This window comes from Thunnus thynnus, chromosome 2 (assembly GCF_963924715.1).
Source record: "Thunnus thynnus chromosome 2, fThuThy2.1, whole genome shotgun sequence".
NCBI lineage: Eukaryota > Metazoa > Chordata > Actinopteri > Scombriformes > Scombridae > Thunnus > Thunnus thynnus.
The window spans coordinates 12821787-12835395 of NC_089518.1; the positions used below are offsets into that span (position 1 = coordinate 12821787).

The window sequence follows — 13609 nt, forward strand, 5'->3', positions numbered from 1 at the left end:
CGTTTCTCATCTGACCAAATCTGACTCCCTTCTTGTATTAAAAATGCAAGATGTGACACACAAAAGATCACTCAGTTGGCATATCTGGACCTAATGAGGGAGAGATAACGGGGGTCTGATTTTGTAGGGTCCCTTTTTTCTCCTCTATCAAAATCTGACTCCCCTCTTATATTAAAAATGCAAGATGTGACACATACCAAAATAACTCAGTTGGCATGTCTAGACCTCTACTTTATATATTAAGTCACTTGTAACTACTGGCAACAGGGGAGAGATTGGCAGGGGGTTGCCTTTTACATGAGTAGAGCAAAGCCAAGTTTATTTTACCACCTAGGCCTACTCCTTGTTGAGTAATATTTCCAAAAAATAGCATTCCAACCCCTACAGCAGTGGAAGGCAAATACAGTCATTCAACAAAAATATTTAGCCCCTTAACAAAAGTTTCCTTTTATAAACATTACATCAAACCTTTTGCATGACTCTTCATAACAATGTAAACATGAGGCTTATGAAATATTAACTCTTAACATCTTATATAATTACTAGTTACAAATGACTTTATATATCAGTAGTAGAGGTCCAGATATGCCATCTGCGTGATTTTGGTGTGTGTCACATCTTGCATTTTTAGAGAGGGGAGTCAGAAAACTCTACAACACCGTTAAAGCTCTCAAAGTTTTATCAGCAAGCTTTACTGTCTCGGAAATTATGTTACGTTCACAACTTTTCACCACATAAGGATATAATTTGGAACAACAATAATATTAATGTTAACAATAACAGTGTATATAAAGAAAAAGCTTTGTTTGTTACATGACAAATCTTAAACTTGTGGTTGGTAAATTTCACATACATAAGGCAAGATTCTCTAATTCTTTAATATGTTTCTGGTTGAATTCAATTTGTTCATTGATACATGAACCCTTGTGAAGGACAAAAAAAATGAACGCACACTGCTATATTTTAAAGAATTATTTTCTGTAGCTGATTAACGTATATTGACTTTTACTGATGTTATTGTTTATTTATCATGTTTAGATTTTTTTTAATTTTAATTGAATTTACCTTTTCATATTTCATTTGATTGATATCCACCTTTTTCAAACATTGAAATCTTGAACTGTACAAAATGTCAACTAGCTGAATGTCTGTGTGTTCAGAATGTTTAATAAAGGAGAGAAAACATAAATAAAAATGACTTTAATAGCGACAATAAGCATATTCGCCAAACGTTTCAAAGAATAAAAGTGTACCTTGAGGCTTGGCTCTTAGATTAAAAGTACTGTATTTCAAACAAGGCCAAGAAGGTACATTTAAAACTTTACACACAGTATACTCTGATATTTGTCTTATTAAGTTTACTGACATTGATATTTCTTGTATCTGTTGTAAACATAATATAGAAACAATTTCTCACCTATTTTGTTATTGTGAAATATCCTAAAAATTTCAGGCAGATCTAGAGTCTTAATGTTTTGAGCTGCTGTCTACTCTTTTAATCTTAAAGATATTTGTTACTATGATAATCCAGATGATGGCGCTCTTGAATATCTGATTAATTTCATTATTCTATTTGAAACGTTTTTTATTCACAAACAGAAATTTTCCAAGTCATTATGTAAGATCTCACCTTTTCTCCTAGAACTAAATTCTGTTTAAATCACTCAGTTTACTAAACAACCAAAAAAGTGATAAGCTATGTGTTCTCCTGTTTTTTTATTTTATGTAACTATCTTTTAATATTTTCATTTATGTTCTTCATATGAATTTATGCTATTTAAATCTGATTTGCATGTGCTGCTACTGTTTACCTGAATGTTTGTATATTATCCTTTTGTTAAATAAAAAAAAAAAAGACTTTAATAGCATGATTATTAAATATTCACTTCACAAGGTCAAAGAAGTGTCTTTTAAAGAGATATTTATCTAGATATAAATACATTCTGTGTTTCTTGTGGAAGATCTGGTGAAACTTGATATGACTTTAGTGTAACCGCAACTACACTAACATCTTTTGGACAGACATGATGAAATTTGTTCAAATAAACAGCATGGCTGCTGCTGACTTTAAGGAAACAGTTGTGTTGTTTGGAGTAGGAAAGTAATATTTTAAAGACTGTGATGTTGTATAAATTTGGAAACTTGCTCTTGATATTTGGTAAGTCTTCACACCAGCAAATTCTCAAACCAAAAAACAAACGTCAGTGTATTCAAAGCCACTTTTAGTATATTTAGACACCCAGTCAGAACTGTGAGGACATAACAAGTATACGTATATGTGAAAAACTGTCTCTCATATGAGCGTCACCTTTGGTGATATCTGAATCAGAGAGCTTTTATCCCACTTTTTCTTTATCCTCGTTGTAAATTTCATGTTGTCAATAAAAAAATTAAAAAATTAAAAAAAACTGTATTAGCATGGTGAGAAAATGTCTGGGTGATCGAGGAGCCTGCATATATTTGGAATATGGAATCATATCGTTTGGAGAGATTAAAAATTTGTTCACATGCAAAAACCTTTCTGCTCATGTAGCATGTTTACTTAGTTAACACTGGGCTTCAATCCATATATTTCAGGAAACATGGAGATAAATGACAGTTATTTATTAAATTATAGTTAGTAAAACACTTTGGAATGTGACCATAACCATCATCATATCCTCCCCAGAGACTGGTGCATAAGAGGTAGCATAAAATAAAGATATGAAACATGCTGGGACAATGTAGGTCTTAGCACCAAAGCATTCGCATAAACTGAACATTTTCCACTTTCCACCATCTTGTTTTGTTGTACAGATATTATATTACAACAAAAACAACTGGATACATGGATCATTCAGCTATTATTGAATGGTACCACAAGATAAACACAAGTATCTCAGTGATCAAGGTTAGCAGCTGTAAAACAGCAACAAACTGACTTTTAGTGCTGTGAAGATGCTTCACTGGTCTGAGGGGTTCTAAGTTTTACTAAAATTAAATGTTCTAAATAAAAGGTTCAATAAATATTGGTAATAAATGAAAACAAGATATTTGATTTTGCAGATAAGTTTTCCTCTCATGGAAAAGAAAAACAATTTGGTTTATTCTAAAATTTCATTATATATCTTTAGTCTGATGCTACACAGAAAAGGTCATATTTGTCAAAAGTCTACAGATTTCAGCTTCCTCTCCTCTTTTTCGGTGAGGGGCTGCTGGGAGAGGATTTTGTCATGCAGGCGGTGGTGTTTGCCTATCCCGAGCTTCGGCAGGCCTCGGTTCAGGCCCTCCAGCAGCACACAGGACTTACACAGCGCCTGGCTGGAGATGTAGCCACACCTGCTGCAGGTCCCCTGCACAGGCATCTTCACCCCCTCCCGCACAGACAGGTTCTCCCCAGAGTGGATGACATCCATGATGGAGCTGGGCCTTATACTCTCAAGGTCCTTTAAGAAGGTCCTTGCATGGCCACGATAAGCATTGGGAGAGTAAATACATTCTGTGGAAAAGTAGTCCAACTTCTTAAAATAAGCATACAAAACGATCTCTTTCTCATACGCATATTTGAGGGGCTTGCAGCGCGGCACGACTCCGTCACCCTCGCTGGATGTGGCGATGGCAGTGCAGCGGCGCAGACGAGCTATGTCACCTCGCAAGACGTTCATCAAAACTGTTTCCGCCACATCGTCAGCATTGTGACCTGTAAAAAAAAAAAAACACACATTCAGGGAAAAATTTGAGCAAAATATGTATTCTTTGACATCAATCTTAAGGCTGCTCAGTCATATTTCAAGGTTGAAGTTTATGTTTGGGCTTACCTGTACATATCTTGTCCACTTTCAGCATGATGGCTCCTCTGTCTAGCGCCTGTCTTCTGAACACTCCACAGAAGGTGCAGTTATTTTTCAGTCCCACTTGCTTCACTATAGCATCCATAGTCCAGCCATACAGCTCCTCATATGACACAATCTTCAGCGGCAGCTCATACTGCTGCTGGTTCCTCTTCACCGTCTCCAACGAGTCGTCTCGATAACCAGTGATTCCCTCATCCACAGAGAGTAGCATAAGCTCGAGGCCATAGCTGTATCGCTCATTCAGGAGCTTCATCACATGAGCCAGCACCGTGGAGTCTTTCCCACCGGAGGCAGCGATTCCTACCGTCTCGCCGGGTTTGAACAACTTTGCTGCCACAATCGTCTGATGCACCTCCTCCTCAAAGGCCCAGAAGAAGCACTCCTTACAAAGTGAGTGACCGGTTTTTGGACGTCTCAGCACGGCGCGCTTGTCAGCACAGCTGCTGCACAGGACAGGCATCTTGGCTGTAGGCAAAAGTTTGTTGAAAACTTTAACAGGGGTTCCCATGTCAAAGGCCTTCAAATAAATAAGACATCCACCCACAAAACCCTGTCTCATTGCTGCAGATGCTTTATTACAGGTGAGGCACTGTTTATAGTGTAGATGGATAGATCTGTGTAGTACAGGAGGAAACCTTTTTCTGTTTCATTATCATTCACTGTCATATCACATCTTAACACTAGTCTCCCATGTAACATTAAGTGATCTTGTACTGTTCTTCTAGTAAGAGTGTCCCTACAATCCCTTTATGTAGGGACTCCATCACTTCTCTATAATACTACTTTGGGAAAGCTCTCATCAGGAAAATACACACATAACTGGAATTTAGACTCCTGCATTATTACATTTACATGATAAATGTCATAGATATAAAGTGATGTACTAATAAACTTTATTTTTATTTTGCTGTTGATGGATTATACTGTCAAACAAAGGAGGAGCGACTTCACCCACAGACAAACTCTACAACGACACAGTTAAGGTTAGCAAGATGTTCAAAGAGTTTTTAGCGAAAGATGAAGTGAAGAGTGGAACTAAAAGTTCATTAAAACGTCTTCAAACATCGTCTAACAGGAGTGTGCGTTTAATCATTTAATTGCCATAATGTTGACAGTGAATCGTCGCTGTCTACGTTAAATGTGAGACTGTCTCAAGAACAACAAACAACTGTCGGTATTAAACTGGTTGTGACACTTTTTAGTGAGTGACACGTTGTATAATTAAAGCTCACGAAAACAAAACGGCAATTATTCAAGTTAGGTAAAGTTTTAACCAAACTCAGTTTTACCAGCCGGTCAACATTAAACGTGTTTCCAGGTCGAGCTAAGCTAGCCAGTAAATTAATCTCGTTTGTTTTAGATTAACATTTTCATACCACGTTTCCGATGAGCCGAGGTCTGAACTGAGGAATGTAGGGAGAAAGTACACCAGGAAAAACGCTAAAAATATAGACCCTCGTATTTAAACAACACATGTGTTAAACGAACAACTAAACTAGCATGTCGTTTCATCACGTTTGCTCTTCTTCACGGGAAATACGGAAGTGACGCTCGTTTAAAGTCCCTGCAGCGCAGCCTGTCGGTTGGAGATGGGTACTGCGCACCAAACAGCACTACTGTCAGCCCTGAAATGTCTAAATCCTCTCCGGTACAGTATCAAAACGTATAAAAACGTACTCTGCTTGGAATAATAATGTTTGTCTGATATGGCTTTCCCACAAAAAAGTATAATTGCCACTTTAAAATCCTTAAAATAGCATCTTCTCCTTCTCCCTCATTAAAAATCGGCTATGTAGGCTATGTAAATATATTTCATTTCAAAAGTTTAACTGCTGATACAACATGTCTCCTACTTCACTGTAAAGTCTATTCTCAGTGTGTGTGCACTGAAGGCTTCATGTTTCTACATCACACTTGTGTAAGTTGAATATTGGACCAGAATTGGCTCCAAACTAGTTGTGATGTTATAAATCCTGCTTGTAGGACCACGCCTTAACATCAGATTTTCAGTGATCACATAGAAACTTTCCACTTTCAGCAGCTGAATGTGAAAACAGTCTTCTATTCTCAAACTCTTCACATACATCATTCTGCACAGTGAAGCTCAAATATCCAACCGTAGAAACAAGAAGAACAACACATTTTTGAGTGGAGGCAATCTTTAATTAATATAAATCAGTGTTTTTGACATAACTTTAAATTTGCGTGTGATTTCCCTTTTAGATCTTGGTGAAGAACTTGTGCAGATGGGTGAGCAAAACAGAAATGAATCACATAACCAAGTGAAATGTAAGCAATAAGGATTTATTAATTTGCTTCAATTGATGTCACTATTGCAACAGCTGCAATAGGTATCAAAATGCAATTTGGTGTAGATGAGGGACAAGGGTTCGCTGCTGGTAGGGAGTAAGCCTGCAGAGGTCAGGGTTCATGATAGGAAAGAGTCATAAGCTTAGTTGACGGGGTGAAAAGCACCCCTCTGATGCCACTGCATGTCTCTGATGCGCCGAACCGACTGGATCTGAGGAATCTGGGCTCCGAACTCAGCGCTGTCCTTATACTCGCCCTTTTCAAACAGGTACTGATAACCTCTGTAGCCTGGATACTGGTAGCCCACCCAACTGGTGCGCCAGGAACACAGAGAGGGACAACAGATGAGAGACAGTTAGAGGGGAAAGGATAGTGGCAATAGACATGTAGCAGCTATGTGCAGTATCACACAACATCTAGTGGGATGATGGACTTACGTGCCACTCTGAACCCTGACAGAGGAGACCTTCTCCTGGTAGCCGTGTGCGTGGAAGCTGGGGACATCGTCATCTATGATTTCTATCTTCTTCCCTGCAAAGCTGGGGTTTTCGTAAAGGACAATCTTGTGCTCCTGGCTGTCCTGGGAGAGGGACAAAGCATTGACACACAGTGAGTGATTTGTTGAGCAACCGATGGGATGGCTGATGGGGGTGTAAGTAACAGTTAAAAGCTGCTTTCTTACCACTTTAATTGGGCGGAATGCAACAATGGTGTCACTGCGCCTGCTGTTGGTCCAGGAATCCCAGCGAGGATACTCCCCCTTCTCAAACACATACTGCTCCCCCTTACAGTTAGGCTGCTCGTATCCCACCCATCTGAGGGGACGAGGAGAAAGAGATGGAGGGTTGTGGTTGGTGCAGGAGCAAAATGACAGTTGGTGTAATCTATGTATCACATGTTATTTTGGGGGTTTTTTCTGGCCTTTTATTTCCCCCCTCTTTCTCTGACTTGCCCACTGTCTCTCTGTGTTGTTGGATTTTAAATCATTTTCTAGTTTTCTGTCTGTCTCTGACCCACACTCACGGTCCACAAAGCACCAGTATGGAGCCCACTTTCTCCACGCCTGCTTCCTGGAGGTTGTTACAGGGACCAGTCAGCTCATGGCAGCGTCCCTGGAAGTTTTCCTGCTCATAGATAACCAGCTGCAAAAGGAGAAAAAAAAATCTATTTGGTCTCAATTTAAAGTGTACAAATCCAAGAGGGACACATTGGATGATTGGAATATGCAAGAATCAAAATAGGAATTGCCAACTCTAAGGAGAAAACTGGACATTGTTATCAAATCAGTTTGCTCGTCTAACCTTAAACGCACTGGTGCCTGGCTGCTGCTGCTTGGATGCGGGGTTCTGGTGATCTGTGGCCATAGTGAATGGATCGGCAAGGATGAAGCTGAAAAAAACACACGTAAAAGTATAACTGAATGACTGTGTCTGATAAATATCAACAGATGTCCAAATGGTTTGTGAAAGTTTTATATCTTTATATTTAAAATATGAGCAGGTAAAACTGCTGTTAATCCGTCTTTCATAGATTTGGTTTTCTCATGTATATTTATATAAAAGTGTCCATCCATCTCCATCCAAAACAAGTTCCTGAAGCCTTTTGAACACATAATTACAGCAATGCAATGTGGGATAAAGTTTACAGAGATTAAACCTATAACATAGTTGCAAAAGGAAGAAATTGTTTTTAAAAATTTATAAAAGTAAACTTAATAAAATACAGAATGACGGACATAAACTGCTTACCAGTACCTGTCTGTGCCAGTGTGTTTGTGATGGCACGATGAGCTCAATATATACGGGGCGCCCAGGGGTGGAAACTCTGCCAACAGTACCCACAGTGTCCAAGCCAGCCTGCAGATCGGCCTGCCATAGGCCCAACACACTGAAATGAGGGGTCACAGTGTAGCCTGCCCCCACCCCGGGGTGTCACACTCCCACAAAGTTATTTCATTAGTAGTCAGTTTTACCCAGCCAGTCATTGTTCGTTATCCACATGATTCAGCACAAACAGTGCCAAGAGTCCCACACCTACAATGAGAGTGAGAGAGAGAGAGGGAAGGACTGTAAAAAGATGGGTTTTACTTTGTTAGAGAGACTAGGACAGTCTGAATACTGCTGAATATTTACACAACTGGAGGTTTATTATATTTTACTTCTAGAAAACACTAATATTGTTCCATGTAGAAATCCATTGCCACTGCTGAATGGAAAGATTAAAAAAAAAAAAAAAACCTGCTCCAAAGGTTAAAAAGTAATCATTAAAACTTGTTGACCCCACGTGCCATCTTTCCTCCTGTTGGCAGAAAAAACAACGTGACAGCCTTTTTAAAAATAAAATTCAAACAACATATTTCCTAATTCAATTAGTTTTAATTACCTTGAATTTGAATGTGAACAACCCTGCAATGGGACAGGCAACTCTGTTGAAGCAGAGATGTTGTGCGAAAACTCAAATGTGTATTTAGGCATGTAACTAATCAGTTTAATGTAAATAAAGGCATTGTGGCAGAGAGGGCATTGTGTTACTGCTGTGGACAGATGGACACATGGTTTCAGGATGCTTTCAATGGAACTGTATTGTTGTGCAGCGGGACGGCCTATTACAATGGTGAGCAGGGGCAGGGGTAGGGGGTAAACATGCTTTTACTCAAATACTGTGCTCGTATATACTGGTACTTTGAATAGTAACAGTTTGTGAAACTTAAATTCCACTATCTATACTTTTTTATTTCACCAGTAAAAGTCACTATTGGTCAGTATTTGCTTTGCAGAATGAGAGTTTTAATGTAAAAATGTAACATAAATTCACAAAATATGATGTAGTTTAAACAAGAAAGCAGTATAATGAGTAGTTAAACTCACTAAAACACTGCAACGGTGATTTAGACCTATAGAGCACCTACCAAAAATGATGTGACACCATGAAAAGAAATACTCCTGACAAAAAGTAATTATATTTTAGAACATTCTTTTATTTTTGGGGGCACTTCACTGATTTTATACATGAAGTGTACTCATTATGAGGGGTACTACTCAGGTCAGGAAGGTCTATAATGAAGGATGCTATTAAGTTGCATTATGTGTAATGTGGAATACAGTATTAGACCCATACAGGGGGCTAAAAGTCTGGATATCTCGGCTTCTGCTACTTCAATTTTGACCATTCTTTTTTCAGATGTCTCATTTGTGTACCCCAAATTTATGAGAGTGCAATATTCAAAAAGAAAGTCATGAAAGAACTACAATTGCAAATATAGACCTATTGATAAAAATAATTGTTTAATTCTTATGGCTCTTTAGGCAGTAAGCAGCACTGTCTACATCAGTGATGATTAACATCATGGCGGTACTTTATCCTTAAACAAACAACTGAGCACCCGACTGGCTACAGGGGCGCTGAACTGACCTCTGACCAATATGAACAAGTGCATAAAGATCAATACATGTAAGAGACACAAAGCCAAAGTTTCTGTGTCTTCTTGTAGTTGTGTAGTCTTGTAGTTATATTCCCAAAACACTAAGAGGAGCCATATTATACAAATTTCTGTTGTTTTATAAAAGTCTGTTGGCTACCAGTTTGATGAATTATATATATTGTACTGAATAAAACTGACGTACAATGCAAGTGCTTGATACAGATGGAGACTGTGAGGAATCTGGGCATCACTTTCCTTAAACTATCCAGGTTATGTTATGTGAAATAGTTCAGTTAACTGTTTGTGGTTCAGTCAAATGCTGGTTCATCATCTGAATAAATCTCATATAATGTACATAGTCGAATGTTTGCTCAGTTTGAGAGATGCTTAATATTGTGGAATCATCTGGTAACAATGTGCTGCTTAAAATATTCTAGGTGGTTTCTGTTTTGTTAGAATATATTTTCACTTCATTACACTTAATTTAAATTCAGTTTAATTGAGACAAGAACAAAACTGTATTACAAAGCACTGGCTTATTATTTGTGCTGTTTCTGAGTTTACTGGCTAGGTTTTGGCTGTGCATTGCACTTCTTATTGCAGAGGCGAGAGACTCGGAATCTTGCGTTCATGAAGAATATATGAGATTGTTTGTGTATTAAGGGTTCTGTCAAATAATTTAAGGCTCCAAAAAAACAATTCAACTCTTCTGTGATGCAACCTTTGTGGATGTTGAAGCGTATGTCAAAAAGTCTGTATGCTACATAGTGAAAAACACAGACTTATGTGAAGGACTGACATGTGATTCTACAGGATATAAATAGTCCAAAACACACTTAAAATGAATCAAATGTGTTAGAAATCCACAGAATTGTCTGGATTATGAATGTTTATGTAGCATGGACTGACATGACACCCTTACTAAATGCGTCTTAGAGCTCTTTCTCACTGACTCAGTATGGTAGAGTTTAGTATCCTACAGATGTACTAGCTAAAGGGTCATAGCAGAGGGTCTGCATGTCTTTTGCAAGTATTCAAGATGCCGTCTAGGGGATGAAATATGGGTTGATGAAATTTAGTTTATTCTCTGTTTTTCGTCTATTTAGGCTCTAAAATATCGAGAAAAGATTGTAGAAAAAGACTCTTCTGAATCATGTTATGTGGGGAATCGTTTCCATTTTTGAAAATTACATCAACATCCACTGAATAATGGTTTGCATGTGGAGTTTTATGTCGTCATAAAAAGTAATAACATCTGCAGATGGAATCTATTTAGATAATGCAACATAGATCTTGACTCATTTTCAGATGGTTAATATTTAACTTAACAAAACTATGTAAGTTTTGAGATACTTTTCAATATTTAGAAGAGTTAAATACAGTTAATCCTGATGACCATTTCACAAAGCATCAGATGGACAATGATGACTATGGGAGGGAATGCAGAGCACTCTGTTTTAATAGCAAGCATACATACAGTATGACATCATCTCCATTGCTGTTAAGCAGATGCGTATCCACATATTCACTGAATAAGTCATGTGCTCCTAAAGCTGAGGATTTGAGCTGTCTGACTAAACTGTGAATACACAAGCGATAAAAGTGGCACTCATGACTTTAAAATAGATTCAATTAAAAGCACATCTGCAGTTTATCTAGCTACATTATTTCCACATACAGTAGATGTTTCTCCTAACTTTACCGATTGTGGTTTCCCCAAATCTCTATATCTCAGTTAATACCCTTTTCACCTCGCCACCTCCACTTTGACTTACAACTATAACATCACCAACAAACAGGGCCAAATCGAGGTCAAACAACTTTTATTCGCCACTGAAACATGCATGGCACTCCTCACTGGGCACAAGCAGCGTTTGCCATGGTTAGGTTAAGGCAGGAGGCAGAAGAGGCTGTAAGAGGGGGAAGGGGAAGGGGGGAGGCAGGTGAGGATCCTGCTCAGCTGGCTCCAGCTGTGGCAGGGGGGGCAGGTGGTGCTGGGGCGGGGTCAGGGGCAGGGTCAGGGCCAGGGGCAGGAGCTGGAGCCGGAGCTGGGTCTGGAACAGTGAAACAGCCCCTCTTGTGCCACTGCATGTCCCGCACACGTCGGACAGACTGGATCTGGGGCGCGGGGGCCTCCCAGTCGTTCCAGTGCTTGAAGTCTCCTCGTTCAAAGATAAACTGGCGCCCCCTGTAGCCTGGGAACATGTAGCCAACCCATCTGAAAGAAGAGAATACACACAAACTGTGAACACCCGAGTTATTTGCTTAGAGTTGAGGAGGTAAAAATGCAAGAGTGAGATATGGATGAAAGGCGGATGGAGGGAGGGAGGATCTTACGTTCCGTTAAGAGCCTTGACGCTTGCTACACGATCCTGGAAGCCATGGCCCCACAAACTGGGAACATCATCATCAACAATCTCCATCTTTCTACCAGTAAATCCTGGGTTCTCATAGAGGTGTAGCTTGTGCTCAGCACTGTCCTAAAGTGGAGAGACGGACACAGTGATACTTGATGACAAGGCAAAACAATTGTGAAGTTATGAGTTCAAATAAAAGCTCCTATTTGAAACCCTGCACATCTTTATGTCAGAAGAGATTTCAGACGAGTCACCCACCACTTTCAGTGGCCTTAGAGACAAGAGGGAGTAGCTGTTCTGGCTGTTGGTCCAGGTATCCCAGCGTGGATACTCGCCCTTCTCCAGAATGAACTGCTCTCCTGTGAATCCATGTCGGTCATAACCCACCCAGCTGAGAGGGAAACAAACACATTTATGTTAGGGCGGCTCTATATTTTAAAATCCGAAAATGTGAATTTCACAATCTCTCTCTTATCAAGAGAGGATTACTTACGGTCCAGACTCAACTATCACAGAGCCGACCTTCTCAAGGCCCTTCTCTGTCACATCTTTACACTCTGCGGAAAACTCTGCCTTGCAGCCCTGGAAGTTCTCAAACTCAAACAGCAACACCTGCATCACAGAGAGAAACCATACAGGGGGATAGTTACCAGCAAGGCACCAGAGGAAGCTTTGATAAAGGCTTTCATAAAGTAGTTCAAATTCTCCACCGTGGTGATGATAGAGAAAAAGTTAAAAGGAAATGAAAAAAGAGAGCTGCAGCATTCAGATGGGGCAACAGAATACTTCATATGTTTTGCTGCCTATTCACTGCTCTGTATAATAATATAGCAATAAGCAAGCAGTCAGATTTCTGTATAACTGTGTGCAGATGGTTGTTCCAGTACCTTGTATGTGGCTCCTGCTCCTCCCTGGCTCTTCCCAGCAGCCAGCTGCTCCGGGGCACTCTGCTGCTCCGACATCCTCCTGATCCACTGCTCCTCCACTTTTTGGCAGCAGCAGACACACAGACAAAGCACCATCCATCATGTACGTACAAGCACAAACAGATATGCACAGAGGACGACAGGTCAATGTCACAGTTGTAATTTATAACCCATCCTTAAATAGGAGTGTATTCAGTTCGTATAAGTTTAGAATATTTGACTTAAAAGTTAAAGTAGAATACAGATTACAGCCTAATTCTTTAAAATAAAATAGTCCTTCATTAGGCTCCATTGCAATGCATGATACTAAAATTCTCCAAATTGGTCTTCACTCATGCAGCATCATCTAACTCCATCGCATTGGAATCACTACACCGACTACTGTTGATTCCTATGTCCCCAGAATGAGGCTTTTACCTGGGTATGACTGCTAGGAAGTGGTAGTGTCCCTCTTTTTCGGTGCCACTTGGTGTTTGGTGGGGATGAGCCATTAGAGGGCAGAGACGGGGGGGTATTTATGGTTTATTTCTGGCCACAACAGCAGAAAAGGTGGAGCTGTTGATACAGCAAGTCTGTCGCTCACATTGTGTCCGTAACGCTGCCTCTCAATAGGCAGCTGTGTTGGCACACGCTGCCCTGCCTGTCTGCCTGCCTGCCAGCAAGCACTGTGTGCGGGCACAGGGAGAGAGAGCCAAGAGGATTCAGCAAACAGCCCCGCTCAGCACAAATACACACAAACATACACACACGCCCGGATTACAC

General features: G+C 39.8%; 3 protein-coding genes across 4 annotated transcripts; all 3 read right to left on the minus strand.

Moving 5' to 3' along the window:
• Positions 1–2589: 2589 nt before the first annotated feature.
• Positions 2590–5374, minus strand: ctu1 (cytosolic thiouridylase subunit 1 homolog (S. pombe)). Its single transcript, XM_067603663.1, has 3 exons — positions 5210–5374; positions 3798–4298; positions 2590–3679 (listed from the first exon to the last, which is right to left on the minus strand). The coding sequence occupies exons 2-3, from the start codon at positions 4291–4293 to the stop codon at positions 3144–3146; spliced, it is 1032 nt and encodes a 343-aa protein (XP_067459764.1). The 5' UTR covers positions 4294–4298; positions 5210–5374; the 3' UTR covers positions 2590–3143.
• Positions 5375–6121: 747 nt separating this feature from the next.
• crybb2 (crystallin, beta B2) lies at positions 6122–8033 on the minus strand. 2 transcript variants are annotated; one of them, XM_067576307.1, is made up of 6 exons: positions 7898–8033; positions 7445–7532; positions 7167–7285; positions 6826–6958; positions 6581–6723; positions 6122–6454 (listed from the first exon to the last, which is right to left on the minus strand). In XM_067576307.1, exons 2-6 carry the CDS (start codon positions 7505–7507, stop codon positions 6286–6288), a joined length of 627 nt encoding a protein of 208 aa, XP_067432408.1. In that variant the 5' UTR covers positions 7508–7532; positions 7898–8033; the 3' UTR covers positions 6122–6285. The 2 variants fall into 2 exon arrangements, with proteins under 2 accessions (XP_067432408.1, XP_067432416.1); XM_067576315.1 differs by having other exon boundaries at positions 7892–8016.
• Positions 8034–11370: 3337 nt separating this feature from the next.
• LOC137172062 (beta-crystallin B3-like) lies at positions 11371–13402 on the minus strand. Its single transcript, XM_067576323.1, has 6 exons — positions 13265–13402; positions 12809–12906; positions 12415–12533; positions 12180–12312; positions 11902–12044; positions 11371–11782 (listed from the first exon to the last, which is right to left on the minus strand). Exons 2-6 carry the CDS (start codon positions 12881–12883, stop codon positions 11521–11523), a joined length of 732 nt encoding a protein of 243 aa, XP_067432424.1. The 5' UTR covers positions 12884–12906; positions 13265–13402; the 3' UTR covers positions 11371–11520.
• Positions 13403–13609: the final 207 nt, after the last annotated feature.

Coding starts and splice junctions, on each gene's coding strand:
- LOC137172062 (XM_067576323.1), bottom strand. CDS start 12,883: ATGTCGGAGCAGCAGAGTGCCCCGGAGCAGCTGGCTGCTGGGAAGAGC. Junction 12,534..12,808: donor GAGCAGGAGCCACATACAAG/GTACTGGAACAA, acceptor TCTGTGATGCAG/GTGTTGCTGTTTGAGTTTGA. Junction 12,313..12,414: donor GTGATAGTTGAGTCTGGACC/GTAAGTAATCCT, acceptor TTTCCCTCTCAG/CTGGGTGGGTTATGACCGAC.
- ctu1 (XM_067603663.1), bottom strand. CDS start 4,293: ATGCCTGTCCTGTGCAGCAGCTGTGCTGACAAGCGCGCCGTGCTGAGA. Junction 3,680..3,797: donor AGTGGACAAGATATGTACAG/GTAAGCCCAAAC, acceptor TTTTTTTTACAG/GTCACAATGCTGACGATGTG.
- crybb2 (XM_067576307.1), bottom strand. CDS start 7,507: ATGGCCACAGATCACCAGAACCCCGCATCCAAGCAGCAGCAGCCAGGC. Junction 6,959..7,166: donor ATACTGGTGCTTTGTGGACC/GTGAGTGTGGGT, acceptor TCGTCCCCTCAG/ATGGGTGGGATACGAGCAGC. Junction 6,724..6,825: donor CATTCCGCCCAATTAAAGTG/GTAAGAAAGCAG, acceptor TCCCTCTCCCAG/GACAGCCAGGAGCACAAGAT.